This window comes from Haliotis rufescens, unplaced genomic scaffold (assembly GCF_023055435.1).
Source record: "Haliotis rufescens isolate VD_foot unplaced genomic scaffold, xgHalRufe1.0.p SCAF_10, whole genome shotgun sequence".
In the NCBI taxonomy this organism is placed as follows: domain Eukaryota; kingdom Metazoa; phylum Mollusca; class Gastropoda; order Lepetellida; family Haliotidae; genus Haliotis; species Haliotis rufescens.
In genome coordinates this window covers 2,300,367-2,328,034 of record NW_025963780.1, presented here as the reverse complement: position 1 = coordinate 2,328,034, position 27,668 = coordinate 2,300,367, and the positions used below count along the sequence as shown (strand labels likewise).

General features: G+C 43.9%; 1 protein-coding gene across 2 annotated transcripts in view; it reads right to left on the bottom strand.

The window, feature by feature from the left end:
* The window catches only part of LOC124145462, a 48,462-nt gene that overhangs the window by 8,001 nt on the left and 12,793 nt on the right, over positions 1-27,668 (bottom strand). The window contains exons 2-22 of one of the 2 annotated variants that reach the window (XM_048386367.1): positions 27,407-27,508; positions 26,073-26,129; positions 25,281-25,365; positions 24,097-24,244; positions 23,098-23,158; positions 21,909-22,014; positions 18,089-18,186; positions 15,982-16,071; positions 15,783-15,810; positions 15,497-15,628; positions 13,938-14,198; positions 12,914-13,135; positions 10,171-10,314; positions 8,612-8,721; positions 7,530-7,633; positions 6,639-6,769; positions 5,584-5,725; positions 3,867-4,006; positions 2,902-3,045; positions 2,029-2,208; positions 655-838 (exon numbers count right to left, since the gene is read on the bottom strand). In XM_048386367.1, the coding sequence (XP_048242324.1) occupies positions 655-838; positions 2,029-2,208; positions 2,902-3,045; positions 3,867-4,006; positions 5,584-5,725; positions 6,639-6,769; positions 7,530-7,633; positions 8,612-8,721; positions 10,171-10,314; positions 12,914-13,135; positions 13,938-14,198; positions 15,497-15,628; positions 15,783-15,810; positions 15,982-16,071; positions 18,089-18,186; positions 21,909-22,014; positions 23,098-23,158; positions 24,097-24,244; positions 25,281-25,365; positions 26,073-26,129; positions 27,407-27,508 (2,669 nt within the window). Of the gene's footprint in view, positions 1-654; positions 839-2,028; positions 2,209-2,901; positions 3,046-3,866; positions 4,007-5,583; positions 5,726-6,638; positions 6,770-7,529; positions 7,634-8,611; positions 8,722-10,170; positions 10,315-12,913; positions 13,136-13,937; positions 14,199-15,496; positions 15,629-15,782; positions 15,811-15,953; positions 16,072-18,088; positions 18,187-21,908; positions 22,015-23,097; positions 23,159-24,096; positions 24,245-25,280; positions 25,366-26,072; positions 26,130-27,406; positions 27,509-27,668 lie in introns of both variants that reach the window. The other variant, XM_048386361.1, reaches the window with a different exon arrangement.

Sequence of the window (27,668 nt, the reverse complement as noted above, 5' to 3'; positions counted from 1 at the left end):
ATCTAAGTGACCAATGGATATCTAAGTGATCAACAGATATCTACATGACAAACGGATATCTAAGTTAACAACTGACATCTAAGTGACCAACGGTTATCTAAGTGACCAATCGATATCTAAGTGATTAACGGATATCTAATTGACCAGACGATATCTAAGTGACCAACGGATATCTAAGTGACCAACGGTTATCTAAGTGACCAACGGATATCTGAGTGACAAACGGATTTCTAAGTGACCAACGGATATCTCGGTTAACAACTGACATCTAAGTGACCAATTGATATCTAAGTGACAAACGGATATCGAAGCGACAACGGATATCTAACTTACCAACTGACATCTAAGTGACAAATCGATATCTGAGTGACAGACGGATATCTAAGTGACCAGCGGATGTCTGAGTGACCAACATATATCTAAGTGACAAACGGATATCTAAGTAACAAACGGATATCTTAGTGAGAAACTGACATCTGAGTGACCAAAGAATATCTGAGTGACAAACGGATATTGATCATCAGACAATAAGTGATCAACGTATATCTGAGCGATCAACTGATGTACCGAACAACGAATTCAACGTTCATCAGACACAAAGTGAATAACGCATATAAAGTGATCATCGATCAAGTTGTTGGATGATGGACTTACCCCAGAACATTATCTCTCAAGTCAACAATGATGTCTTCGAGTTCGGTCTGGCTCTCTGGGTATACAAGAACGCTGTTTCCGTTTTCGGCTTTAGCACATTCCGCCCTTGCATCGACACCTTTAAACGTTCCTGCGGGGAATTTGTAGCAGTTTCCACTTCGCTCTATGAAGCCCGCTGGGCACCCTTTGAAAAACAGAACATACTGTGTTAATGAGTGAGTGAGTGAGTTGGGTTTAACGTCACTTTTAACATTGTTCCAGTTATATCACGGCGTGTCAGCTTAATATGGGAGGAAAGCCCGAAGTGATGCAGGTCTCAGACGTTTACCACTTCGGTGAAACCCACGAGCACGGGTATGGTGCTGACAAACCTAGAAACATAATCCGGGCAAACCGGGATTCGAACCCACAATCATAGGTTTCTGGCGTGCCCAAGGGACGCAACTCTGCACAGCGAATCGCGGCGCCTTAGACGACTGGGCCACCCGTGCCCCATGTGTTAATGAGGTAACGGTACTCTTTAAGGCGGTAAATCTCGACAGTTCTCAGTGTAATGGGTTCGTAGCTTGTTATCAACTGGCATGCTATTTTTACGCCACAGTTCATACATATTAAAGTAATATCACGGCCGCAGCAGAATGGGCTTCACACATATACCATGTAGGGAATCAAACCCGGGGTTTCGGCGTGACGAGCAAACACTTTAACTACAACGCCTCTCTGGGGCGGTCGGGTAGCCTAGTGGTTAAAGCGTTCGCTCGTCACTCCGAAGACCCGGGTTCGATTCCCTACATGTGTACAATGTGTGAAGCCCGGTTCTGGTGCCCCCCGCCGTCATATTGCTGGAATATTGCTAAAAGCGGCGTAAAACGATACTCACTCGTTCACTACGCCTCTCTACCGCCCAGAATTCTCCGCATGATATTACGAAAAATTGATTCAATCACGAGATCAGTGGCTTGCGAATTATAGATATACATGTATGTATATCATTCGATATTAACATACCCTGTTTGAGGCACGGGTGGTCCAGTGGTCTTAGGCGCCACAATTTGCTGTGCATGTCAGAAACCTATGATTGTGGGTTCGAATCCCAGTTTTCCACTATTATGCTTCAAGGTTTGAAGACCCCATATCCGTGCTCGTGGGTTTTATCAAGTAGTAAAAGCTTAAGACCTGCATCACATCGGTCTTTCCTCCACATTAAGCTGACACGACGTGATATAACTGTAATACTGTTAAACCTAACCTAAGTAGCCATGTTCAAACTACAGTTTCGGGTACTTCAGTTTTTTAAATGCTTTTTATCTGATCTGTGACATCGAGCAATTAAGGCGGTATAACGGACAAAGGCGGTACAATGACCATACATACCTGCACAGAAGTTATCCTGGGTTGACCATTGACCATTTGACAGGCACACAAACTCCCGTGTGTTGTCACCGGAGTTGCATTTGACGGAGATGCTGTCTCCAGCTTTGTAGCCGTTGGCGTTGACGTCGAGGTTGGTCGTTCCCTCTGGCAACGTGGGCTCACCGCAGGAGACGTCTTGAGCTGGTAATGAGAAATATACGCAGGTTAGACCTTGAATCTACAGCTTCTGTTGCACCTGATCGAGATGTCAGAGCTAAGCCTAATGTGTTTACATTAACTGAATTCCTCTATTACAAAAAGATCGGGTTATCTCAGCATAAAATACACTTGAATAAAAACACAACAAGAAACAAAATAGATTCATATTAATAGTAATTTATTAAGAGGAGGGGAGGATGGGCAAGAAAAAATGACACAGGGAACTAGTTTGTTCGTTTATTTGTTGTTTAACGCCGCACTCAGCAATATTCCAGCTATATGGCGGCGGTCTGTAAATAATTCAGTCTGGACCAGACAATCCAGTGATTGATTTCATGAGCATCGATCCACGCAATACGATGGCTCGCTTCTCACGACAAGCGTGGGTTGCTGAAGACCAATTTCAACCCGGATCTTCGCGGGTACACAGTAAAAGCGGTTGGGGGTAGGGGGTAGGTGGTTGTTGCAAAATGAATTACAACTGTGGGGGGTGGCGTAGGGGAGGGGTGTCATGAAAAAATGACACAGTTCTGCTTTTTAAAATACAGAGATATCTATAGGATTCCGAAAGATGCGATTAGTGATGAATGCCACACTTTTATGGCTTTCGCAACAACCTTTCCGCGGAACTACACGAGTCAGTTTAAGTTGAGAGTTATCGCCCCTTGTCCCTACCGGGAGTTTCCGCAGCAGGGTAGTCGGTGATCAAGCCCGCGTCTTTGCACTCCTTGAAGCAAACTCTCCTCGTTTCGGGGTCGCTACACGTGGGGTCGAGGGAGAGGGAGCTGGAGCAATCCTCGAGGACGTCGAAGGGTTGGACTGTTGAGAAAAACAGAGAAAAACGGTGATAAAAGCTCTCAATTTAAAAAGCTTAAACCGGGACACAATCCTCTGATTATCTCCCCCCTCTCCTGACTGATAAGTGACATGTAAATAAGTCATGTTTTGTAGACTGATGGCAACTGATGCGTCTTCACCTTCTACAGAAAACCCACTCACACAACGCCCCTATACACCCAGAATTTCACTCACACGATGCCCCTATACACCCAGCATTTAACTGACACAAAGCCCCGTTAAACCAAGCATCTGATTCTCACCTTCTCACTCAAACCACGCCTCGTAACACACAGCATTTCACTCACACAACGCCCCTATACACCCAGCATTTCACTCACACGACGCCCCTATACACCCAGCATTTCACTCACACGACGCCCTGTAACACCCAGCATCTCACTCACACAACGCCCCTATACACCCAGCATTTCACTCACACGACGCCCTTATACACCCAGCATTTAACTGACACAAAGCCCCGTTAAACCAAGCATCTGATTCTCACCTTCTCACTCAAACCACGCCTCGTAACACACAGCATTTCACTCACACAACGCCCTGTAACACCCAGCATTTCACTCACACGACGCCCCGTAACACCCAGCATCTCACCTACACACACAACGCCCCACAACGGTAGTTTTCTTCGTAATACCGTCTCGCCGAAGACTAGGGTTCGATTCCCGACATGGGTACAATGTGTGTAGCCTATTTCTGGTGTCCTCCGCCGTGATATTGCTGGAATATTGCTAAAAGCGGCGTAAAACCATACTCACTCACTCACTCTTCGTAATACTCACTGAATTGCCCAACGTCACAGTAGGTGAAGGTCACGTTTCCCAAGTGTACAGAGGTGGCACAGTAGGGCATGAGTTTGAGTCCCCGCACATTTCGGCAGTAGTTCGATTCAAAGCCACAGACGTGGTTCTGTGTTGACGCACTGTGTAAGACAGAACACATTTTATTTTAGTTAGTAGATATCCACATTACGTAATTGTGTGCGTGTGCGTGTGCGTGTGCGTGTGCGTGTGTCTGTTTGTGTGTGTGTGCTTGTACTTGTCCTGACTGAGGCCGATTGATCGACTGAGGGATCGAACTCAGAACCTTTCGCTCTCCGGGCGGACGCTGTACCACTAGACCATTATGTGTGTGTGTGTGAGAGAGAGAGAGAAAGGTGAGAGAGAGAGAGAGAGAGAGAGAGAGAGAGAGAGAGAGAGAGAGAGAGAGAGAGAGAGAGATGACGAACGTGTAGGCTTTATCATGTGTGGAAGGATGGAAGAAGAAATGCATCAAGACATGGTTATGGTACGCATCACTCTATCACAGTTGTCATCACAGTTAACAACACCCCCACCTCCTCCCATAACTGGGACAACCGCAAAATCCTCTCCAACAACCTCCATGATTTCACTAAAAGAAAACTAACAGAAGCAGTCCACATTCGCCGCCACAAGCCATCAATCAACAGAGATCAAGGACATTTCATCTCATCCGCCTACTATGAACTCATCAAGCAATAATCACTTATCCTGTTTAATTGGCTTCATGTCCCATTGGCTTCCACCTATGTGTTCTCTGTCCATCATATTGTGACAGTATTATCCAGACCTTCTGTTGTCATTGCTTACTCATGTATGCAATTGTTGTTACTGTTAAGTGCTGTATATATATTCTGTACTATGTCCATCATTCAGTCTTGCTTGACAACGGTATAAGGATGTATACCGAAACGCCGCTTTTTACAGTATTAAAGAGAGAGAGAGAGAGAGAGAGAGAGAGAGAGAGAGAGAGAGAGAGAGAGAGAGAGAGAGAGAGAGATGGCGAACGTGTAGGCTTTATCATGTGTGGAAGGATGGAAGGATGGAAGGAGAAATGCATCAAGACAAAGGTTAAGGTACGCATCACTCTATCACAGTAGTGCTGTTAACTACTAAAGCACTATCACACTACTTCCAACATCCCCACCTCCTCCCACCTCCATCATTCAGTCTTGCTTGACAACGGTATAAGGATCTTTACCGAAACGCCGCTTTTTACAGTATTGAAGAAGTTGTTATCCATTAATTATGTCTACTTTGTCATCCGTCAACTAAGTAATGTCTATCAAACAATTCAGCATTTACACTTGTGCCATAAATACAGACATGTTTATACACATGGTTCAGCTTGATAAAAACGGAGAATGAATATGTCGATGGATCCAGATCAGAGTGGGTATATTCCAAGAAACCCGCATTTGTTTTGATTCTGCCGTAAATCGTCACTCCTACTCACAAAGAGTTGCGTCCCTTGGGCACGCCAGAAACCTATCATTGTGGGTTCGAATCCCGGTTCGCCCCATATATGTTTCTAGGTTTGTCAGCACCATACCCGTGCTCGTGGGTTTCACCGAAGTGGTAAACGTCTGAGACGCATCACTTCGGGCTTTCCTCCCACATTAAGCTGACACGCCGCGATATGACTGGAATACTGTTAAAAGCGGCGTTAAACCCAACTCACTCACTCACTCCTACTCACAATGGTGCAAAAAGGGATGGATCGGCTTCAAACACCTCCGACCAGGGCCTGCACTGCGCGAAGCCCTCCTCGCTCACGGCGTAGTTCACCTGCCCGCAATATTCTTCTCCTCTATTCGCCAATGAATGTGGCAACTTTGTTGCTGAAATGTCAGAATTGAATGTCAGAATGGTATTTACTAAAATGGACGTGGTATCAGTCAATACAAAATGGTGGACAAGGTAAGGCCCCCACCATTCGGCTGACGTCGCAGTTATTCCCCGGGACAGATCTTGTGTCACTACATGCACGGGCCATCATGACATGTACATAGGGCTGTGACGTCACCACACGTACACACCGGCGTGACGTCACCACACGTACACACCGGCGTGACGTCACCACACGTATACGATAGCTACATGATAAGTCGCAAAGAACAATGAAGAACGAAGTGTAGTTTATTTTACGATAAAATATTGTTCTATGATGACGCCATTTCTGGAAAGATGCGCTTGCAGCTTGATGACGTCGTATATTGGACGACGCTATTTTTAGGTGGGGGTGATGGGGTGGGGGGGTGGGGTGAGTTGTTCCTCGCGGTATTGGGAGAAAAGCTACAGGTCATCGACCTAAGGATTATGAGAATATGCGGGAAATACCCACTTGGGCATAAAATGGACTTGTCCGACATTGCCATCGGATTCTTTTGAGGGAGTCATTCTTATAAAATACGTGTAGATATTTTTGAAATTTGTACATTTTATCATCCTTGAAGGGGCTGTACATAATGTTGATATCTCATATACGAAAATATACGACTCGTGGTCGTTGTTTACCGTACAAATAAAACATAAGCTGGTTTCCGGCTCCCTATGCGCGTCGTCAACTTGCGCCAATATTGTGATACTAGAGACGGGGCCCAGCGTACATCAAACACTGCAGGGAGAACAAACCACTAGGGGCGGCGCCCCTCATGTCTTCTTCACCCTGCAGTGTTTTATTGTACGATAAACAACTCCCACTCGTCGTTTGTTTCTTGAATAAAATGACTGATTGCTCCATGAATCACTTACATGCGGCGAGCGTGGCTGTACACTCGAAACCAGAAAAGGCACACGCCTGAATCCCTGTGCTGAACGTCACCCTCAGTTTGTTGGCAATAGACAGTATGGGGGACAATCTGTCTCCGTTCGAGTAAACAGGTCTGAGAAAAAACATTTAATTTTATCATTACTCGTCATAACGTATAATGGGCATAATATGCATGAAACATATGTGTCCGAAAATATGATAGATTGTTTGTAGTTTAACGCCGCACTATGCAATAATCCAGGTGTATGAAATCCACACTGATTCACCCCTTTTTAAATATTATTGGAACAATTTCTCACAAAATTTGACCAATTGGGGATTCCGGGGAAAACAAATGTTCAACGCACACCATCACTCGGCTCGCCTCTTACGACAAGCATAGTCACCTCTAACGGCAAGCAGGGGTTGCTATTCTCTACCCGGAACTTCATGGGTCGATAAATTCGTTACATGTGTCAGTAGCAGGGTGTAGGTGACCTGTGGTCACGTGACGTACACACCCTGAGAGCTGGTGAAGCTCCGTACAATCCGCTAGTGACCACTACAGCCATACTCAAATCTCGTTTACTCGAAGTTATGGGGACCATGCTATATCCGTAATTCGAGACAAGCAGAGTGGAGGCTATTGCCAGGCCATGAAACTACATCGACTCAAACGAGGTATCGAGATAATTGAGTTCGAGTTATCGAGGCGTCAAAAGGTAGGAGCGTCGAGATAGAAGGAGTTGCAGCCAGAGTTACTTCCCTTGGTCCACGATACACTGCTCGCGGTTTCAAACCTCGGATTTCTTAGGCTTGATAGTAATATTCCATGTATGTTGGTATTGAATTTGTCACTCGCTTATCATCAACCATGGGTAAACAAATCTTACATCACACCGCCTTCACCAAACATGTTCTTGCTGACCGTAAACGACGCATCGCATCCGATGGCGATGTCGCTACATTCAAGGAGCACCCTGGAACCCTCGGGAGCCTGCGGGAAGAGACGGTCATCTTTAATTAATTTACTGCCGCAACAGTGTATTTGTTCTTCGGAATTCCATTCCAGGGACGAAGCTACCATTGTAGCTGAAAAGCAATTGCTTACACCAAAGAAAAAAACATAATTTAATAATAATAATAATAATAATAATAATAATAATAATAATAATAATAATAATAATAATAATAACAATAATTTATAAGTAAACATCAATTTATCAGCTATGCAGTAAATTATTCATTCAAAGTCTACACAGTTGAACATGGTATTTTTTGTCTAACTTTTAAATCGGAATCTTTACGCACTTTTTGATTTTAGTGGTACATGGTTTGTGACGTTAAGTGAAGTAAACCGCGCTCTCACAATTATTTTCTTTGTAATGATAGGTCGGCTCGCGATAAAATATGAAAATATGAATAATATTATCCATCATAAACTACAAATGAAAACAGGTAAAAACACATAAAAGTAATATTATCAATTCGTTTTAATGTTCAAATTTCATTTGTGAAATAAAAATTAGAATACAGTAAAGTACGGTTATAACGAACTCAAAGGGACCACTAATTTTAGTTCGTTATAACCGTAGTTCGTTATAAGCATATATACAGCATAATACAGCTAATTATCGGGACCAAAAAAGTAGTTCGTTATATCCGTCAGTTTGTTATAAGCGAGTTCGTTATAACCGTAGTTTACTGTAGATAAATTTTTCAATCAACAAGTTTTCTTTACGGCTTTTCATCGCGACAATCTTTAGTCAAAGTATGAAACTAACTTGCTAAACACAATGTACATATATCTAATCAGAACAGTATGATATCAAGGCATCGTGTTTTTTTAAGGAATGTCAGAAGGCCAAGTTTAGGCAAATAAGTCTGAATTGAAATATTTTAAATTTTTTTTAGGATTGTGGGTTTTGTCGAATCCGTAAAACGAAAAATTAATTTAAAGAATTTGCTACCTTACCTTAAACACCCAGTTGCACTCGGTGTTGGAGCCGTACGGGTTTGGGTAACCGGGGGAGGAGAAGTACTGCTCTGTATTGCTATCACTCAGATCGAACAAGCCTCCACAGTCTGAAAGACGTGATGTTCGTTGGAAGTAGACAGACAGACAGACAGACCCACAGCCACACCGACAAACAGACACATCGACAAACAGACACATCGGCAAACAAACACACCGACTCACAGGCACACCCACAAACAGACACATCGACACACACACCGACAAATAAACACACCGACAAACAGACACACCGACAAACAGACAGACTCATCGACTAACACACATATCGACAAACAGACTCATCGACTAACAGACACATCGACTAACAGACACATCGACATACAGACACATCGACTAACAGACACACCGACAAACAGACACAACGACAAACAGACAGACACATCGACTAACACACATATCGACAAACAGACTCATCGACTAACAGACACATCGACTAACACATATCGACTAACAGACACATCGACATACAGACACATTGACAAACAGACACATCGACAAACAGACACACTGACAAACAGACACATCGCCTAACAGACACATCGACTAACACACATGTCGACTAACAGACACATCGACATACAGACACATTGACAAACAGACACATTGACAAACAGACACACTGACAAACAGACACATCGCCTATCAGACACATCGACTAACAGACACACCGACAAACAGACACACCGACAAACATACACATTGACAAACAGACACACCGGCAAACGGATACACAACGTCAGACAGCTGCACAATGACATTTTATAAGGCTATTTGTAATAGAGCATCATTTAGATACGGTATTTGAATTTTGATAGAAGATGTTTTGAAAAGAAGATTTGTTCCAGAAAATATATTTTCAGCTGCAAGCCCTCATGTATAAGACAGACAAATCGAATTCCGACTGAAGAAATCCCAGTTATGACCTTTTGTAGCGTGTTAAGTAGACAATAGTGTGACGTGATCTTGTTATTCGTTTCGCCCACGTTTGCGAACACATCGTTAAAGATTGACACGATTCACTCAAGATTCCCTCACGACGGAACCATTTATAGGCCGCTTCTATATCAAGGATTGGTTTCGTTTGTTTAGTGGTTGTTTAACGCCGCATTCAGCATATTCCAGCTATATGCCGGCGGTCTGTAAATAATCGAGTCCGGGCCAGACAACCCAGTGATCGACATCATGAGCATCAATCCACGTACTTGGGGTACGATGACAAGTCAACAAGCCAGGCCACCCGATCCCGTTAGTTGCCTCTTACAACAACCATAGTCGCCTTTTACGGTAAGCATGGGTTGCTGAAGACCTATTGTACCCCGGATCTTCACGGGTAGGATTGGTTTCGATTTGGACGAGTTCATTACGTTTGCATTGAGTGATTACTGTCTTTTGTATCTGTTTTAATAAAAAAAAACACGGAGAAAAGTGTGGATTATGTACTGGCCGTGTTATTGCAGTAACCGTGTATGTAGACACCGAGTTTGGTCTGCACTTACTGTAATCGACTGGCTCGTATCTGCAGTAGTCAAACTGGAGCTTGTCGCCGGAGGAGGCTGTGATGGAGGGCTGAATGTCACCGAAGTTGAAGGTAGAGGGTCCTGCTTGGTCAAAGATGAAATACTCGCTCTGGGCGTTCATACCTACAGGAGTTGAGAGAGTGTGTTTAGTAGCAGTCAATGACCCGTAGATGACTGGTGTGAGTGAGTAGAAGCAGTAGTGGTAGTAGTGGTAGCAGTAGTAGTGGTAGTGGTAGTGGTAGTGGTGGTGGTAGTTGTAGTAGTGGTAGTTGTAGTGGTAGTGGTAGTGGTGGTAGTAGTGGTAGTAGTAGTAGTAGTAGTGGTGGTGGTAGTAGTGGTAGTGTTGTTGTTAGTGGTGGTGGTAGTTGTAGTAGTAGCAGTAGTTGTAGTGGTAGAAGTAGTGGTGGTGGTGGTAGTGGTAGTGGTAGAAGTAGTAGTGGTGGTGTTGTTGTTAGTGGTGGTGGTAGTTGTAGTAGTAGTAGTAGTTGTAGTGGTAGAAGTAGTGGTGGTGGTGGTAGTGGTAGTGGTAGAAGTAGTAGTGGTGGTGTTGTTGTTAGTGGTGGTGGTAGTTGTTGTAGTAGTGGTAGTAGTAGTTTGGTTGTAAGTGGTGGTGGTAGTTGTAGTAGTAGTAGTAGTTGTAGTGGTAGAAGTAGTGGTGGTGGTGGTAGTGGTAGTGGTAGAAGTAGTAGTGGTGGTGTTGTTGTTAGTGGTGGTGGTAGTTGTAGTAGTAGTAGTAGTTGTAGTGGTAGAAGTAGTGGTGGTGGTGGTAGTGGTAGTGGTAGAAGTAGTAGTGGTGGTGTTGTTGTTAGTGGTGGTGGTAGTTGTAGTAGTAGTAGTAGTTGTAGTGGTAGAAGTAGTGGTGGTGGTGGTAGTGGTAGTGGTAGAAGTAGTAGTGGTGGTGTTGTTGTTAGTGGTGGTGGTAGTTGTTGTAGTAGTGGTAGTAGTAGTTTGGTTGTAAGTGGTGGTGGTAGTTGTAGTAGTAGTAGTAGTGGTGGTGGTAGTTGTAGTATTAGTAGTAGTGGTATTGGTAGTAGTGGTGGTGTTGTTTTTAGTGGTGGTGGTAGTTGTTGTAGTAGTGGTAGTAGTAGTTTGGTTGTAAGTGGTGGTGGAAGTTGTTGTAGTAGTAGTAGTAGTTGTAGTGGTAGTAGTAGTAGTGGTGGTGGTGGTAGTTGTAGTAGTAGTAGTTAAAGTAGTAGTGTGGTGTTGGTGGTAGTGGTAGTGGTAGTGGTAGTGGTAGTGGTAGTAGTAGTAGTAGTGGTAGTTGTAGTTGTAGTTGTAGTTGTAGTTGTAGTATTAGTAGTATTAGTAGTAGTGATATTGGTAGTAGTGGTAGTGTTGTTGTTAGTGGTGGTGGTAGTTGTTGTAGTGGTAGTGGTAGTGTTGTTGTAAGTGGTGTTGGTAGTTGTTGTAGTGGTAGTAGCAGTAGTAGTTGTAGTGGTAGTAGTAGTAGTGGTGGTGGTAGTTGTAGTAGTAGTAGTTAAAGTAGTAGTGTGGTGTTGGTGGTAGTGGTAATGGTAGTGGCAGTGGTAGTAGTAGTAGTAAAATAGTATAGTATAGGTAGTATAAGTAGTGGTGGTCGTGGTGGTAAAAGAGGTAGAGTAAGTTGTGGTAGCAGTAGCAGTAGCAGTAGTTGTAGTTGTAGTGTTGGTAAAAGAGATTGCACAAGTTGTAGTAGTAGTGGTAGCAGTAGTTGCATCAGTAGTAGTAGTAGTAGTAGTAGTAGTAGTAGTGGTTGTGATGGTAAAAGAGGTGGCATAAGTTGCAGTAGTAGTGGTAGAAGTAGCAGTAGTAGTTGTAGTGGTGGTGTTTGTAGTGGTAAAAGAGGTAACATAAGTTGTTGTCTCACTCATGTAGTGACGCGCATGCACGTGTGTGTGTGTTGCTGTTTGTACGAGTCCGGCCTCCTCAACTAGTCTGCTGCATGTACTGGTCTGCAAGTCACTGAGGTACCATTCCGCTGTTTATAACATGGATAACCTACTCAGACACGTTATACTGACTCCCATCTTCCCGAAGCAAGAGAGTCAACTCACTATAAAAGTCCAGTTCCCTTGCCGAACTAGGCTGGTATTATCGAATTACATTTTGGCTGGACTAACGGTCGATTGCAGGATTTGTAAAGCATGTGCACCGCCAACTCGTTGTCAACAGATATTTTCATGTTTTCTATCAAGGTGCTCATGTGATTTGATGCACTTCGCGATGAAAGACCCGTTTTATCACAATGTAGATCTTGATTATCGATCAGATCTTGACTGGGCGCCGCCATTTTGTTTGAAGCAAATGTAAGTGATACGAGAGGTGGAATCTGATTGGTCCATAGGAGAGGCTTAGAAGGGGCATAACTCGTAATAACCAATGGTGGCGCTACGATAGCGCCCAGGAATTCCAGCCAAGTTCGGCAAGGGTGGAAACTGGACTTTTAAATCAGTTAACTCCCTTGCCTCGAGAAGATGACTGACTCCGAGCAGACCAGCCCTTGTTACCCCAGGCAGGGTAACAACAAGTACCATCTTTTGACGTTGTTTTAGTATGACAATGCAAGGGATCCAATCCCCGACCTCCCACTCACCACTTGACCACAGAGGCGGTTATCAGTAGTAGTAGCAGCAGCAGTGGTTACTGACGGAGTTAAAACGCGTAGATTGATGTCGACAATCATGTAAAATCTACAGCCTGACACGTGGATGCAAGTGAACCATCAGCAACATCTGAAACCTACCTGCAACTTCCATGCAGTCGTTGTTCGTCGTCTTCATCAACGTGAAGGGGAAATCGTTGGGGAGGATCAGTCTGTCGCCGGGGATCCTGTCGTCACGGCAACAGAACTGGTAGACTGCGCCTTCGCTGAAGTCGCCGTCGGGGAGGCCGCAGGAGCTGGCGTAGCTCCCACACTTATTGCCAGAGGCGGCTTCGTTCACTTGGTAGAGGGCCGAGTCGAATCCTGTCAGGTTACGAATACAGGTCATGAGTTCGAATTAAGGGTTTATTCAAACGCTGGACGGATTTTAATAAGAGAGTGATTATGGTTTTACGCCTCTTAACAATTTTCCAGCAATATCACGGCGGGGGACACTAGAAATGGGCTTCAAACATTGTACCCATGCTGGGAATCAAACCCGGGTCTTCGGCGTGACGAGCGAACGCTTTTACGCCGCCTTTAGGGGTGGGTGTGGTGGTGTGGTAGGGGTGGGGGTTAAACCGTTCACCTCTACAATCCCCACACAAACGTGTGTCTGTCCTGTCTAATGATGTCCCCGGGTTGTCATGGTCATCAGATTGACTGACATCATAACCTTTGAGCGAATGATTTAATTGGGTCTTACGCCGCCTTTAGCATTAATCCGGCAAAATCACGACAAGGGACACTAGAAAGGGACTTCAAGCGAGGAATGGAACCCGGGCCTTCGGCGTGGCGAGCGAACGCTTCAACCACTAGGCTACCCCACTCTTTTCAGCCCCGTCCCTAATACATTTCGAGTAAACAAACAAAATATTTACAAATGTGCTACGACTGACATTTCCAATGCTTGCCATAAAAGTCGACTTTGCTTGTCGTAAGAGGCGACTAACGGGATCGGGTTGTCAGGCTCGCTGACTTGGTTGATGCATGTCATCGTATCCCAGTTGCCTGGATCGATGCTCATTATGTCAATCACTTGATTGTCTGGCCAAGACTCGATTGTTTACAGACCGCCGTGACAGTGCGGCGTTAAACAACAACCGACCAAACAAACAAAGAATACCGTGGTCGGAGCAGTTGAGTCCAGGATTGAAGAAGCAGTAGGTCCCCGGTGTCCACGTCCCGGAGTAGGTGTTGCCGGTGTTGGTGCAGAAGTCGAGTTGGAGGACGCTGGGGGACTGGAGGCCAGCCAGGGTGTTGGGGGAGGAGTAGGCGTTATCCCCTTCACTCTGGGCGATGCGCGTCCCCACACTGAAGCTGGCGTCTGGACACCCCTCCTTCGGCGCAAGATAAGACACCTCGCTTGGCCAGTTTGTCACTGGGTCTGGGGAGAGTAAGGGGGTGAAGAAATGGGTGTGGCTTTAGAACAACAGAGCCCTCTCATAACTGGTCTAGTATCAACTGGGCTTGACAGTGTCATGAGCTAATCACTTTATCCAAAATGGTACACATTGGAAACATCTCTTCTTAACAGGCATACTTCTCTATATGTTTCTATGGTTCTCGTTTCTTTTAAATGTTAAAGATAAAACACGTCCGATGGTCTAAAATGTATAGATTTAAACCCTCGCCGAGGGACAAAAATGAGAGGCCATCCGAGGTTGTGGGTTTTGAATATCATAAAACCCAGTAGGGTAGTGTTTTATCTTACAAATCACCCGAGAGAAAATCTGAAAAAAACAGTCCTCAACAATTTAATGTTTCAAACATACTTCCCATGCACATTAAGAAACGGACGTAAAATATCTCTTTTTGGTGAACAGGTTCTTGAAAAAGAGATTCTTTAAAGCATCGCAGTTAATCAGCACCTCGTTAGCCTATTGATTTACTCACAATGCTACAGTGAGTGAGTGAGTGAGTATGGTTTTACGCCGCTTTTGCAATATTCCAGCAATATCAAAGCGGGGGACACCAGAAATGGGCTTCACACATTGTACCCATGTCGGGAATCGAACCCGGGTCTTCGGCGTGACGAGCGAACGCTTTAACCACTAGGCCACCCGACCGCCCCTACAAGGCTACAGAGACGAAGGTAGTCACAGAACCAATTATTTTCCACCTAGCATGTTATAGGCCTAAATGATGCAGGTCAAGATTTTCCACAGGCCCTTGTCTCAATCTCCCATCTCACTTAGGTTCCACATCAATGTAGTTTCTTGCTTCTATCAAAATTATATATTTTCATATATATGATCTTGACCCTGACAACGTGACTATGACTAGCCTCGAGTCATAAGCGTGACAGTTGGCAGCTTGTCGAAAAAAGAATAATATCATATATTTAATATAAACAATGTATTATTTTTAATACGTTTACAGGTCTAAACTCGGCTAGAAGACAATACTCCAGCAATATCACGGCGGGGGACACTAGAAATGGGCTTCACATATTGTACCCATGTGGGGAATCGAACCCGGGTCTTCAGCGTGACGAGCGAACGCTTTAACCGCTAGGCTACTCCACAGCCCCTGGCGGGAACAAGAAAACTTCTCCAAAGTTTTATCCACATTTGTCAAAAGTTGGATCGCTTGATTAAACGAAATGCGCGCTTATCGTGAGTAGGCACTGGTCAGTGCTTGGTCGATCCTAGCCAGGTATACATAAAATAGTTAAATACTTACATCTTTCGGAGAGGACAGTTGTACACTTCGTGCGGCTATCGAGGCCGGGCGGACACACGCACTGGCACGTCCCCTCGACATTCCCCATATAGCCCTCGTTAGCACAGGTGGTGCTGTCGCAGCTTTCCTCCCCTAGAACATCATAATAAATACAGCAACCAATACATCGTTCGATTCCGCACACGTCACAAACACATGCAAAGGCAAGTCAATTGTCCACCTGACCCTGGGAAATGTCAACATGGGTAAGGGTTAGGGTATCAACGCTTTTAAGTAGGGCACATACCGCAGCACTTGTGGTTGATGCTTATTTCCTTGAAGAACAAGAACATTGTTCGATTCCGCACACGTCACAAACACATGCAAAGGCAAGTCAATTGTCCACCTGATCATGACCCTGGGAAATGTCAAAATGGGTAAGGGTAAGGGTATCAACGCTTTTTAGTAGGGCACATACCGCAGCACTTATGGTTGATGCTTATTTCCTTGAAGAACAAGAACAGACTGTCGAACGACGGTCGCCCTGCGCCGGGGTACAAGTAGGTGTAGGTTGGCCATCCGTACTTGGTAATCAGCTGGAACGAACATTAGTGATTATGTGTTTGCTATGGTTACACCCGTAGGGATTCGGGGTAGGAATATATAGCCTTCGCCACTTGAAATAGAATCACGAAATATCGGGATGATTAATCAACGAAGGCAGCTGCATGTGTGCTTTTACAGTAAACTACGTTTATAACGAACATGTTTCTTACGAACTGTCCTATATAACGAACTTATTTTTTAGTCCCAACCATTTGTTGTATATATGCTGTATGTATGCTTATAACGAACTACGGTTATTACGAATTAGTGGTCCCCTCGAGTTCGTTATAACCGTAGTTTACTGTACTGATAAAGTGAAAAACAAGCCATTCCATCCATAAGGAATATTCCTTTAGTTAAAGTAATGACAAAAAATGCAAAGTGCGCTTTCCAAGGAATGTCAATTTTCTCAGCGATAAACGTCACCATTAAGTTTAGATTTATTTATTGTAATGGGTATTAACTCCAGACCACCTTAAGAAATCCAACTGAAAGGGCAAGACATTTTCGCGAAAAAAATAAATTAAGACTTATGGAATCTACACAAATTTCACACAAATAACTAAAGTATCCTTACATGTATTTTATTAAGGTGTTAATTACTCGGACTAATTTAATGCATTATCTTAATTCGGAGTTGCGCTAAATTTATTATACTCACCGCCAAAAGAAACGAGAACCATAGAAACATATAGAGAAGTATGCATGTTAAGAAGAGATGTTTTCAATGTGTACCATTTATTTACAAAACTAACAGTCTGTCAAGTGTGTCTTTATTCTTATCGCGATAAGGTGCACGTGATTTCCAAACTTTACATGCTAAACCCCCATGAGACAAATAGTGCATCTCGAGTCATGGATCTATGACGTCACATGTGATGCGTTCATGAGCGTCGCTTCACATCACATGTTGTTCGTTTGTGCATCGAACCAATCTAATATCTCTTGAATATGAGTAATTCTTCATATATTAACCAGTATGTATGGTTTTCGCGTTTCTTTTGTCGGTGAGTATATATACAGATGTAAAAGAAAACCAGGAAGCCATCTATAACATTGGTTATGCCCGTATTATGTCTATAAAATTATCAATGCTAGAAATTAAAAAAAAAATAGATTCTGAAAATAGGATACGTGTTTGTCAATACGCATGCACAAATAGTAAATATGTCTCTATTTTGGGCCAAAGGCCTTGTACCGAATAAACCTGTCTTGTTTTGTCCTAAGTGACTCGCCATTTTAACATATTCCAAAAAGATATATATTACGCTACAAATTACTGAAGTATATCAAGTCCCCCACTGCATCTGAACTAGAAATTGTTCTTGACGTAAAGTAATTGTATCATTTTCTTTTCTTTGAGTGAGTGAGTGAGTGAGTGAGTGAGTGAGTGAGTGAGTTGAGTTTAGCGCCGCTTTTTACAGTATTCCAGTTATATCACGGCGTGTCAGCTTAATGTGGGAGGAAAGCCCGAAGTGATGCAGGTCTCACTTATTGCTCCCTAATTTTCTTTGAACATTGAATCAACACCCACTTGGTTTTGTACAGAGTTGTAACGTCGCGTCCAAGATTATTGCACTTATATAGCGACGTGCATGCACGTGTGTGTGTGTGTGTGTGTGTGTGTGTGTGTGTGTGTGTGTGTGTGTGTGTGTGGCTGCTTGTACTAGTCCGATTAATGCCGATTTATAGTGCTAGCACACTGAGATACCATGCCGCAGTTTAACATGAATACCCCACTCAGACACAGTATACTGACTCCGAACGGGCAGTCCTTGTTTTAGCCCTTAATGCCGAGCGCCAGACAGGGTAACAACAAGTACCATCTTTTAACGTATTTTGGTATGACGCGGCCGGGGATCGAAACCCGAACCTTCCGCTCTCCGGGCGGACGCTCTACCACAAGACCACGGAGGCGGTTGGAATCATGGTGTAATAAAGATTCTGTATAAAAATAGATATATAAAAAGCAAACAAAAAGCTCGAGTGATGGTGATATTTCCTCACGTAGTTGTTGTACATCATAATAGACTGCGAGGAGAAGCCACAGCTTGCGTATTTCGTCTGCTCTACGTCTGATGCCAGTTCCTGCTCAGGCCGGTAAACTGAAAACAAGATGGTGTTTATTTGTTTGTTGTTTAACGCCGCATTCAACAATATTCAGATATGTGACTGTGGTCTGTAAATAATGGAGTCTGGACCAGACTGTCCAGTGATTGACATCATGAGCATCGATCCACGCAATTGGGATACGATGACATGCATCAACCAAGTCAGCGAGCCTGACCACTCGATCCCGTTAGTTGCCTCTTACGACAAGCACAGTTGCCTTTTACGGCAAGCATGGGTTGCTGATGACCTATTCTACCCCGGATCTTCACGGGTCCTGAACACAAGTGATCATGATACGGGTAGACCCGTGAAGATGCTCATGATGTCATCACTGGATTGTCTGGTCCAGACACGATTATTTTACAGACCGCCATCATATAGCTGGAATATTGCTGAGTGCGGCGTTAAACAACAAGCAAACAAACAAAAACATTATACGGGTCAACATGTACATAGAGAATGTCACCCGAGTGTCTTCTGAGATCAAACACATCAACACGAGTTGATAAAAGTTACCAATATCCGAGACTCTGGGATATTTTCCCGTTTATCAATGGGTCTTGATATAATTGAGCATGGAAGATGAGAGGGTGAGATGATATTTTCCATGCAACATAATTCTTGTGTAAGATGTAGTACCAGCTTCAGTAACAGATAGATTAGTGATGTCATTTGGTTGTGACGTCATAGTAACCGATGGTGCCACAATGATGCTGCAAATCATTGCAGTGAAATTTCATTGTAGGTTTATCTCCTGGGAGATATCACTAGATCTTACCCAAGCCACATCTCCTGATAGCAAGATGAAGTTTATTAAATACTCTGCAAGGAAACAGGTTCACGGGATAGGCTGTCTACCACCTGATATACCCTATTTGGAAAAGATTCAAATATATGACTATGTTCTAGGTTTGTCAGCACTATACCCGTACCGTTGGTTTCACCAAAGTGGTAAACGTCAGAGACCTGCATCACTTCGGGCTTTCCTCCACATTAAGCTGACACGCCGTGATGTAACTGTATACTGTTCAAAGCGGCGGTAAACCCAACTCACTTACTCAATTATAAATAATGGAAGCGTATATAAATAGCTACGGAAGATTAATACAATAATAGACACTTGCCATGTGACTGACAATCCCTTTCTGAATGTAAATCAATATAAATATATCAAACATATGTTTGACATGTTGTCCTGACACCGAAGTCAATAGCAAAGATTTCAGCAGCTTTGTGGTCGTGAAAACGTCGATAAAACAAATGACTTGTTTACAAAGGAGAAAACGTAACGCTTTGTGTTGATCTTTTCCGTTATCGTACATGTATCACGACACTGTTTTTGTTTGTTTGTTTGTTGTTTAACGTCCCAAACAATATTCAAGTTATATGACGGAAATTCTGTAAATCATCGAGTCTGGACCAGACAATCCAGTGATTGACATCATGAGCATCGATCCACGCAATTGGGAATGATGACATGCATCAACCAAGTCAGCGAGCCTGACCACCCGATAACGTTAGTCGCCTCTTACGACAAGCATAATCGCCTTTTAAGGCAAGCATGGGTTGCTGAAGACTCACGACACTGGTAAAGGTATGAGTGAGTGGGTAGCCAGTAGAACTAAGAACACTCACTCACTCACCCAAGTGTATGCCGGCAATGAACTCCAATACCTGATGCTACATGGCTCCGCGAAATGCTATATATAACTTTATATATACTAGCGGAAAAAGGTAACTGTGCTTCATATGATATGGTGTAAATGTTATGTTAATGAAAATTTCGACACAATATTTGATCATTTGTCTGATTAATGATTTGGCATCACAAATTCATTGACAAAACCCATTCCTGGTAACAGGAGACAGTGACACGCCCTAGAAAAGGTCGAGTAACAAATCAATTATCAATGACAATATTGGGTGTGACCACCAGCTGCATTCATACAGGCGAGGCAGCGGCGCCGCATTGAAGATACCAGATGATTGAAAACAGTCCGGGGGATGTTGTTCCAAATGTCAACCCAATTTCTGGTCCTGTCGTAGGCGTCGAACCGTCTCATCCACAGAAATGTTCAGGTCTGGAGAAACAGCCGGTCATGGCAGTACAGTACTGTTATGTTCTCGAACGGTGTTGTCCCAGTAGCGTACGTCCTTCCAATTGCCATTTACAATGATGCGTTGTGTTCTGGGACGTCACCCCATACCATTACACTTCCTACCCAAAACTGAAGACCATAGTAACGAAAGCTAGGCGCACCTGACTGTGATATGGAAGCACAATTGGGCGTGTCGCGGGACGTCGGGACCGGATATTGTTCTCCATCCACAATTATTGCGTAAGGTTCTGCCACCAATTTGTCTTAACCCAGGAATTATCCGAGCTGTTAATGCGGCAGTTTGGTATCAAATCCGTAGATGCACCAACCGAATATGGTGTTCTTGTTGACATTACGTCACACGTGGACGACTGGCCCGTGACCAGTCATGAGTGTTGCCCTGCTGTAGATTTGTGATTATGTTCCGATGAACATTAAAATGTCTGTCAACTTTGTTTTGCGCCATTGCTGTTTGCGGCGCGCAGACGTTGTTTTATAGCAAATCGTGGCATTGCGAAACCGTTATTTACGGTCTGGGGGCACCTGATAGGTAAAAATCATTGTGTGCTCTTTACATTAAAAAACACGTTCGAGTATCAGCATAATAACGATGATAATGGTTGGGCCTTGAATAAATCGCAGGACCCAATTTTCTATTTCATGATTTTTTTTTGTCCAGGTCAGTATGAAAATCAATTTGCATTCCCAACTCCCTTGGGAGTATACAACGCAATGTGCTGTTTTCAAAATGTTGCATTTACTTTGCCATGGCATCCTGGATGAGGATGAAGCAATTGCCTGGGTGTAGCAATTCCTAGAAACGCTCAGGAGTCAAGGAGCCTCAGCGCGAAATCAGGTTAAGCCATTCGTGACCAACTCGTGTTATTCCGGGACAAGCCGAATAGCCGGATACGGAAAGGGGCGAGTGGTGACGAATGCAGGTTAAGCTTGAAGCGCTCGTATAACCCCACTAGTGGCAGTTACAACCCGCGACGTTCCGGGATAGAACTGGTTTTCAGCAACCCATGCTTGTCGTAAGAGGCGACTAATGAGATCTGGTGATCAGGCCATAAAAGGCGACTATGCTTGTCGTAAGAGGCTTCTAACGGGATCGGGTGGTCAGGCTCGCTGACTTGGTTTGATGCATGTCATCGTATCCCAATGATGCTCATGATGTCAATCACTGGATTGTCTGGTCCAGACGCAATTATCTACTGACCGCTGTCATATAGCTGCAAACAAACAAATCGGGTGGTCAGGTTTGATGCATGTCATCGTATCTCAAATGCGCAGATCGATGGTCATGATGACGATCTCTGGATTGTCTGGTCCGGAAACGATTAATTACAGACCGTCGTCATATCGTTGTAGTGAGTGAGTGAGTATGGTTTTACGCCGCTTTTAGCAATATTCCAGCAATATCACGGCGGGGGACACCAGAAATGGGCTTCACACATTGTACCCATGTCGGGAATCGAACCCGGTTCTTCGGCGTGACGAGCGAACGCTTTAACCACTAGGCTACCCGACCGCCCCGCCATATCGTTGTAATATTGCGGAGTGCGGCATTAAACACCAAACATACAACCAAACTAACAAACAAAAACTGAACTTACAGTTGCCGGCGTTGTCCAAGAGAGCATTCACATACTCTTGTCGTGCATTGATTTTCAGTTCATGTACCAAACCAAGCATGTGACCGAATTCATGGGCGTATGTAATCTGAAAAAAAATATAAAAACAAGTACATATTTTAGTAAATAATCTAACATAAGCTTCATTTACATATTGGGGGCGGTCGGGTAGCCTAGTGGTTAAGGCGTTCGCTCGACACGCCGAAGACCCGGGTTCGATTCCCGACATGGGTACAATATGAGAAGCCCATTTTTGGTGTCCCCCGCCGTGATATTGCTGGAATATTGTTAAAAGCGGCGTAAAACCATACTTACTCACTCACTCACTCACTCATTTACATATTGAGTGAAATGTTTTTTTCTTGAAAAGAAAAGAGTATTCCTTGGTTGGGAATCGAACCCTTTGAACGTCTTTGGCATGACGAACCGACACCCTTAACCTATAGACTACCCTGTCCACACTAAACGAAATAATTGATATCTAGATAACACTGACGAACACGCTGTTTTGGGACACATCAAAAACTAATATCCAGTGGTACCAATGCGCCCTGTCATGATCTATATGGGGCACATTCGAACTCCAGAGTGAGTTAGTGAGTTGGGTTTAACGCCGCTTTTAACAGTATTCCAGTTATATCGCGGCCTGTCAGCTTAATTTTGGAGGAAAGCCCGAAGTGATGCAGGTCTCAGACGTTTACCACTTCGGTGAAACCCGATAGCACGGATATGGTGCTGACAAACCTAGAAACATAATTGGGGCTAACCGGGATTCAAACCCACAATCATAGGTTTCTGGCGTGCCAAAGGGACGCAACTCTGCACAGCGAATCGCGGCGCCTTAGACAACTGGGCCACCCGTGCCCCCCGAACTACAGATGGTCCTAGTGATAATTCCTTGCTTTAAATCACTTTCCCTGTGTCGAAGTGTGCATTTGTGTGTGATTTTTCTTTTTTATCCCAAGTTTTTTTACAACCTGCGTAATTATAAGTGTTCCTCCTTCCGCGGTTATTTGGCCTAAACGCTAAACAGAGAGAAGGCCGACCCGTTTACTCACTCACCGAAACATGCTGAAGTAACTCAACACAAGTTAAAGAACACCCACAGTTGGAAAGTGTGTCTTTCTTTGAGTAGCATACAACACAACATATATAACGTCTATAAACTTACAGCTCCCACGCATGGCGCCAGCGTTCTGCCATTGGCGCTGTACCCTATGTATGAGCTGCATCTGAAAAAGGAAATCATGGGGGTTCATATTTCGATCCGTTTCTCCTGTACTCACTCTGAGACCCGTGAAGATCCGGTCTTCAGCTACGGAAGCGTAGTAGGGCCACGGCAAATTTTTTTGTCTTAGTATTTTGTACGTAGGACTTATTATCTCGTACGTAGTACTTAGTATCTTCTACGAAAGACTTAGTATCTCCTACGTAGGAGATACTAAGTGCTACGTAGAAGATACTAAGACTAATCACTAAGTCCTACGTTGGAGATACTTAAACCAAAAAAAATCACCGTGGCCCCACTACGCTTCCGTACTTCGGCAACCTGCGCTGGTATTGCGCTGGTATACTTAACGCCGAATTTAGCAATATTCCAGCTATATGACGGCGGTCTGTAAATAATCGAGTCTGGACCAGACAATTCAGTGACTGACATCATGAACATCGATCTACTCAATTGGGATACGATGACATGCATCAACCAAGTCAGCGAGCCTGACCACCCGATTCCGTTAGTCGCCTTTTACGACAAGCACAGTCGCCTTTTACGGCAAGTATGGGTTGCTGAAGACCTATTCTAAATACTGAAGCATCTGAAGCACGGTTTTGGAAAAATCATAACGGCACAATATTTATAACCTCTGTAAAAGGCGACTGACGGGATCGGATGGTCGGCTCGCTGACTTGGTTGATGCATGTCATCGCATCCCAATTGCGTAGATCAATATTCATGATATCATTCACTGGATTGCCTGACTCAATTATTTACAGACCGTCGACATATAGCTGGAATATTGCTGAATCCGGCGTTAAATAACAAACAAACAAACAATCAGTCAAACAAACAAACAAACAATATTTAAAGGCTAGCGTCAAATGTCTGGAATATCGTGTAGTCGTAACAACAAGCCAAAACAAGACAAAAATGGGTCAGGTGTCAACTCACACGCCACTGTGATAGATGTAAACCCATCCTCGTGTATTGGGGGCTTCGGGTACAGCGGAGGAGTTATCGGCCTTTTCTATGAACCGGATGCAGGTGTTTCTCTCGAGCGTCTGCATGAACCCGCGGTACTTTTTAACGAGGTATGAAGCTGTAAAAAAGTCGTTTTACATTCAGACAACAAAGAACCCTATCCTTCAGGGCGATTTCATATACAGTATTTTTAACAAAACATATCTTTTGAAAATAACGCTTGGACACGTGCCATAACTCTGCAAACAGTGTGTAATGTTCTTGGAACATGGACGCAGAGGCCGGGTGGCCCAGTGGCCTAGGATCCATCACCAAGGCGCCACAATTGTTGCCTCCCTTGGCCGTTACAGCATCCTCAGATCCTGGGTTCGAATCCACATTCCCTTCATTTTTTTTCTTTGTTTTCTACGATCTGAGTCACGCTGACGTTCTTTCCTGTTGAGCTTACACACCATGACATACCCAGAATACTGGCCTTGTGAGTTAGTGAGTGAGATGGTTTAAAGCAGCTTTGACTCGTATTTCAGTTACGTCACGGCGTGACGGCTTGATTTTGGGAGGAAATCCCGAAGTGATGAAGGTCTCCGACGTTTACTCCTTGATGAAACGACCGCCTTCGTGGTCTAATGGTATAGCGTCCACCCTGAGAGCGGAAGGTCCGGGGTTCGATCCCCAGCCGCGTCATGCCAAAAGACGTTAAAAGATGGTACTTGTTGTGACCATGTCTGGCGCTCGGCATTAAGGGGCTAAAACAAGGACTGGTCGGCTCGGAGTCAGTATACTGTGTCTGAGTGGGATATTCATGTTAAACTGCGGCATGGTATCTCAGTGTGCTAGCACTATAAATCGGCATCAGTCCGGACTAGTACACGCAGCCACACACCCACACATACACGTGCATGCACGTCGCTATATAAGTGCAATAATCTTGGACGCGACGTTAAACCCCATTTCACCTCACCTCACCTCACCTCACCTCACCTCACCTCACCTTGATGAAACCATCGAATCAAAGATCATAGGCTAATGGCACTCTAAAGGGAAGTAACTCTTGAAAGCGAAATGCGACAACAGCCACAAATGCACTCCAAGTACTGTTCGAGGAGGATTGAACTGACTCACTTACCACTTGATGGGCAGCGTAATGGACTTACGGATATTAGGAGAGAACACATATGGAATTATATTGTCAGGCCAAGGTCTGGTGTAGAAAAAGGCCCTTTTGCGTCGTTGTCCTGTCTGAAAATTGATCAGATTCAATAATTAGGACACGACGATTTATTTTCATGCTTTAAACGTGCCAAACCTGTAAAAAAATCAGTGTTCTGTACTTTTCTGAAATATTATGTGTGTGTATTTGTAAAAAAAATGTAAAAAACATTCTTTTGAGGAACTTAATCTCAAATGAACCCTGAAAACACTTTGTTTTATTGTTTTATTCATTATGAAAAAATAATTGATCTGTTTAATGAGCGAGTATTGACTGAATAAAAATAGTTACAGATCGCGATTTTTTGGGGGTGATATTTTTATAAAATTGTGTGCTCAGCCTTGACTGTAAAATTATTCATGAACCCTACTTTTTTATGTTCAATATATATTTAAAACATTGACAATTTTTTATTGAACTCGTGAAACATAGCGCTGAGCCGACAGCAGGCACCGGAAAACATGCATAATGGCACTTGTTATTTTGTACGAGTAAAAATTGCTGACGCGGCAAAACACGGTGTCGTTGCCATCGCGTGTTTCCAAATGTTGAGGCACATTATTTGGCCGATATCTCTTAAAGAATATTCCGATAATATAAAACGATAACGCCAGAGAATACCCAGTCTCGATCATCTGCCGAAAAAGATTCGATTAGGGGTAAAAGACAAAATTCGTGATGAAAATGAACAGAACACTGGAACTATAGAAAATCAATATATTGTGTGTGCACTCACCTCGCCGTTGACAATCTCTATCTCGGAATCTATCTGCTGCTCTGTATCGATATCCACCTAGGAGGGAAAATATCATGTACTACCAAATCGTTAAATGTACCCATAAAATGAAAAAAAGTAATACCGGTTGTATTATTAGGTAAACGAATCTCTTCTCCCCCAAAACACCAAAGTCGGTAGAAAAGAAGTAGAAATGAAATCTTAAAACAAAAGTTAACCACAAAATAATGTTTGAACAAAATACTCCTTTAATGATATCGGTCGGGTAGCCTAGTGGTTAAAGCGTTCGCTCGTCACGCTGAAGACCCGGCGAAGACCCGGGGTGGCGTGGCATGGGTACAATGTGTGAAGCCCATTTCTGGTGTCCCCCGCCGTGATATTGCAGGAATATTGCTGAAAGCGGCGTAAAACCATACTCACTCACTCATTTAATGACATGTCTTAGTGTTGAATGGCATCGCCAGTCGTGGGTTCGAATCCCACATTCACATTCTTCCTTGATCTGTCAACACGATGCCCGAAAATGGGACGGTGGGGTAGCCTAGTGGTTAAAGCGTTCGCTCGTCGGCGAAGACCCGGGTTTGGCGTGACATGGGTACAATGTGTGAAACCCATTTCTGGTGTCCCCCGCCGTGATATTGCAGGAATATTGCTGAAAGCGGCGTAAAACCATACTCACTCACTCATTTAATGACATGTCTTAGTGTTGAATGGCATCGCCAGTCGTGGGTTCGAATCCCACATTCACATTCTTCCTTGATCTGTCAACACGATGCCCGAAAATGGGACGGTGGGGTAGCCTAGTGGTTAAAGCGTTCGCTCGTCGGCGAAGACCCGGGTTTGGCGTGACATGGGTACAATGTGTGAAACCCATTTCTGGTGTCCCCCGCCGTGATATTGCAGGAATATTGCTGAAAGCGGCGTAAAACCATACTCACTCACTCATTTAATGACATGTCTTAGTGTTGAATGGCATCGCCAGTCGTGGGTTCGAATCCCACATTCACATTCTTCCTTGATCTGTCAACACGATGCCCGAAAATGGGACGGTGGGGTAGCCTAGTGGTTAAAGCGTTCGCTCGTCACGCCGAAGACCCGATTTCGATTCCCGACATGGGTACAATGTGTGAAGCCCATTTCTGGTGTCCCCCGCCGTGATATTGCTGGAATATTGCTAAAAGCGGCGTAAAACCATACTCACTCACTCACGATGACCTGAACAACGTGCAGAACGTCAAGCTGACGCGCCGTGATATACTAGTGACTGAAATACTTCACATTTACCGCAATTCAGTACCCAACTAAAATCAAGGTATATGGTTCACGTGACCTACTTCGGGGCTATCCTGGCCGTCTCCATCTTCAACCGGGGCGCCACAAATAGACTGCAGGCAGCACAGCGCTAGAAGAAGCCCTGTGACCTTGAACAACTTCATCTACAAATATAAAGTATATTGAAAATTAGCCAATCGGTCTTTTTGTGATCAGGGAGCACTGACGCATGGATGAAGCATTGGTCTCACTGTGTATCGATATGTCATTAATTGTGGAAATGTCATTAATTGTGGAAATGTCATTAATTGTGGAAATGTCATT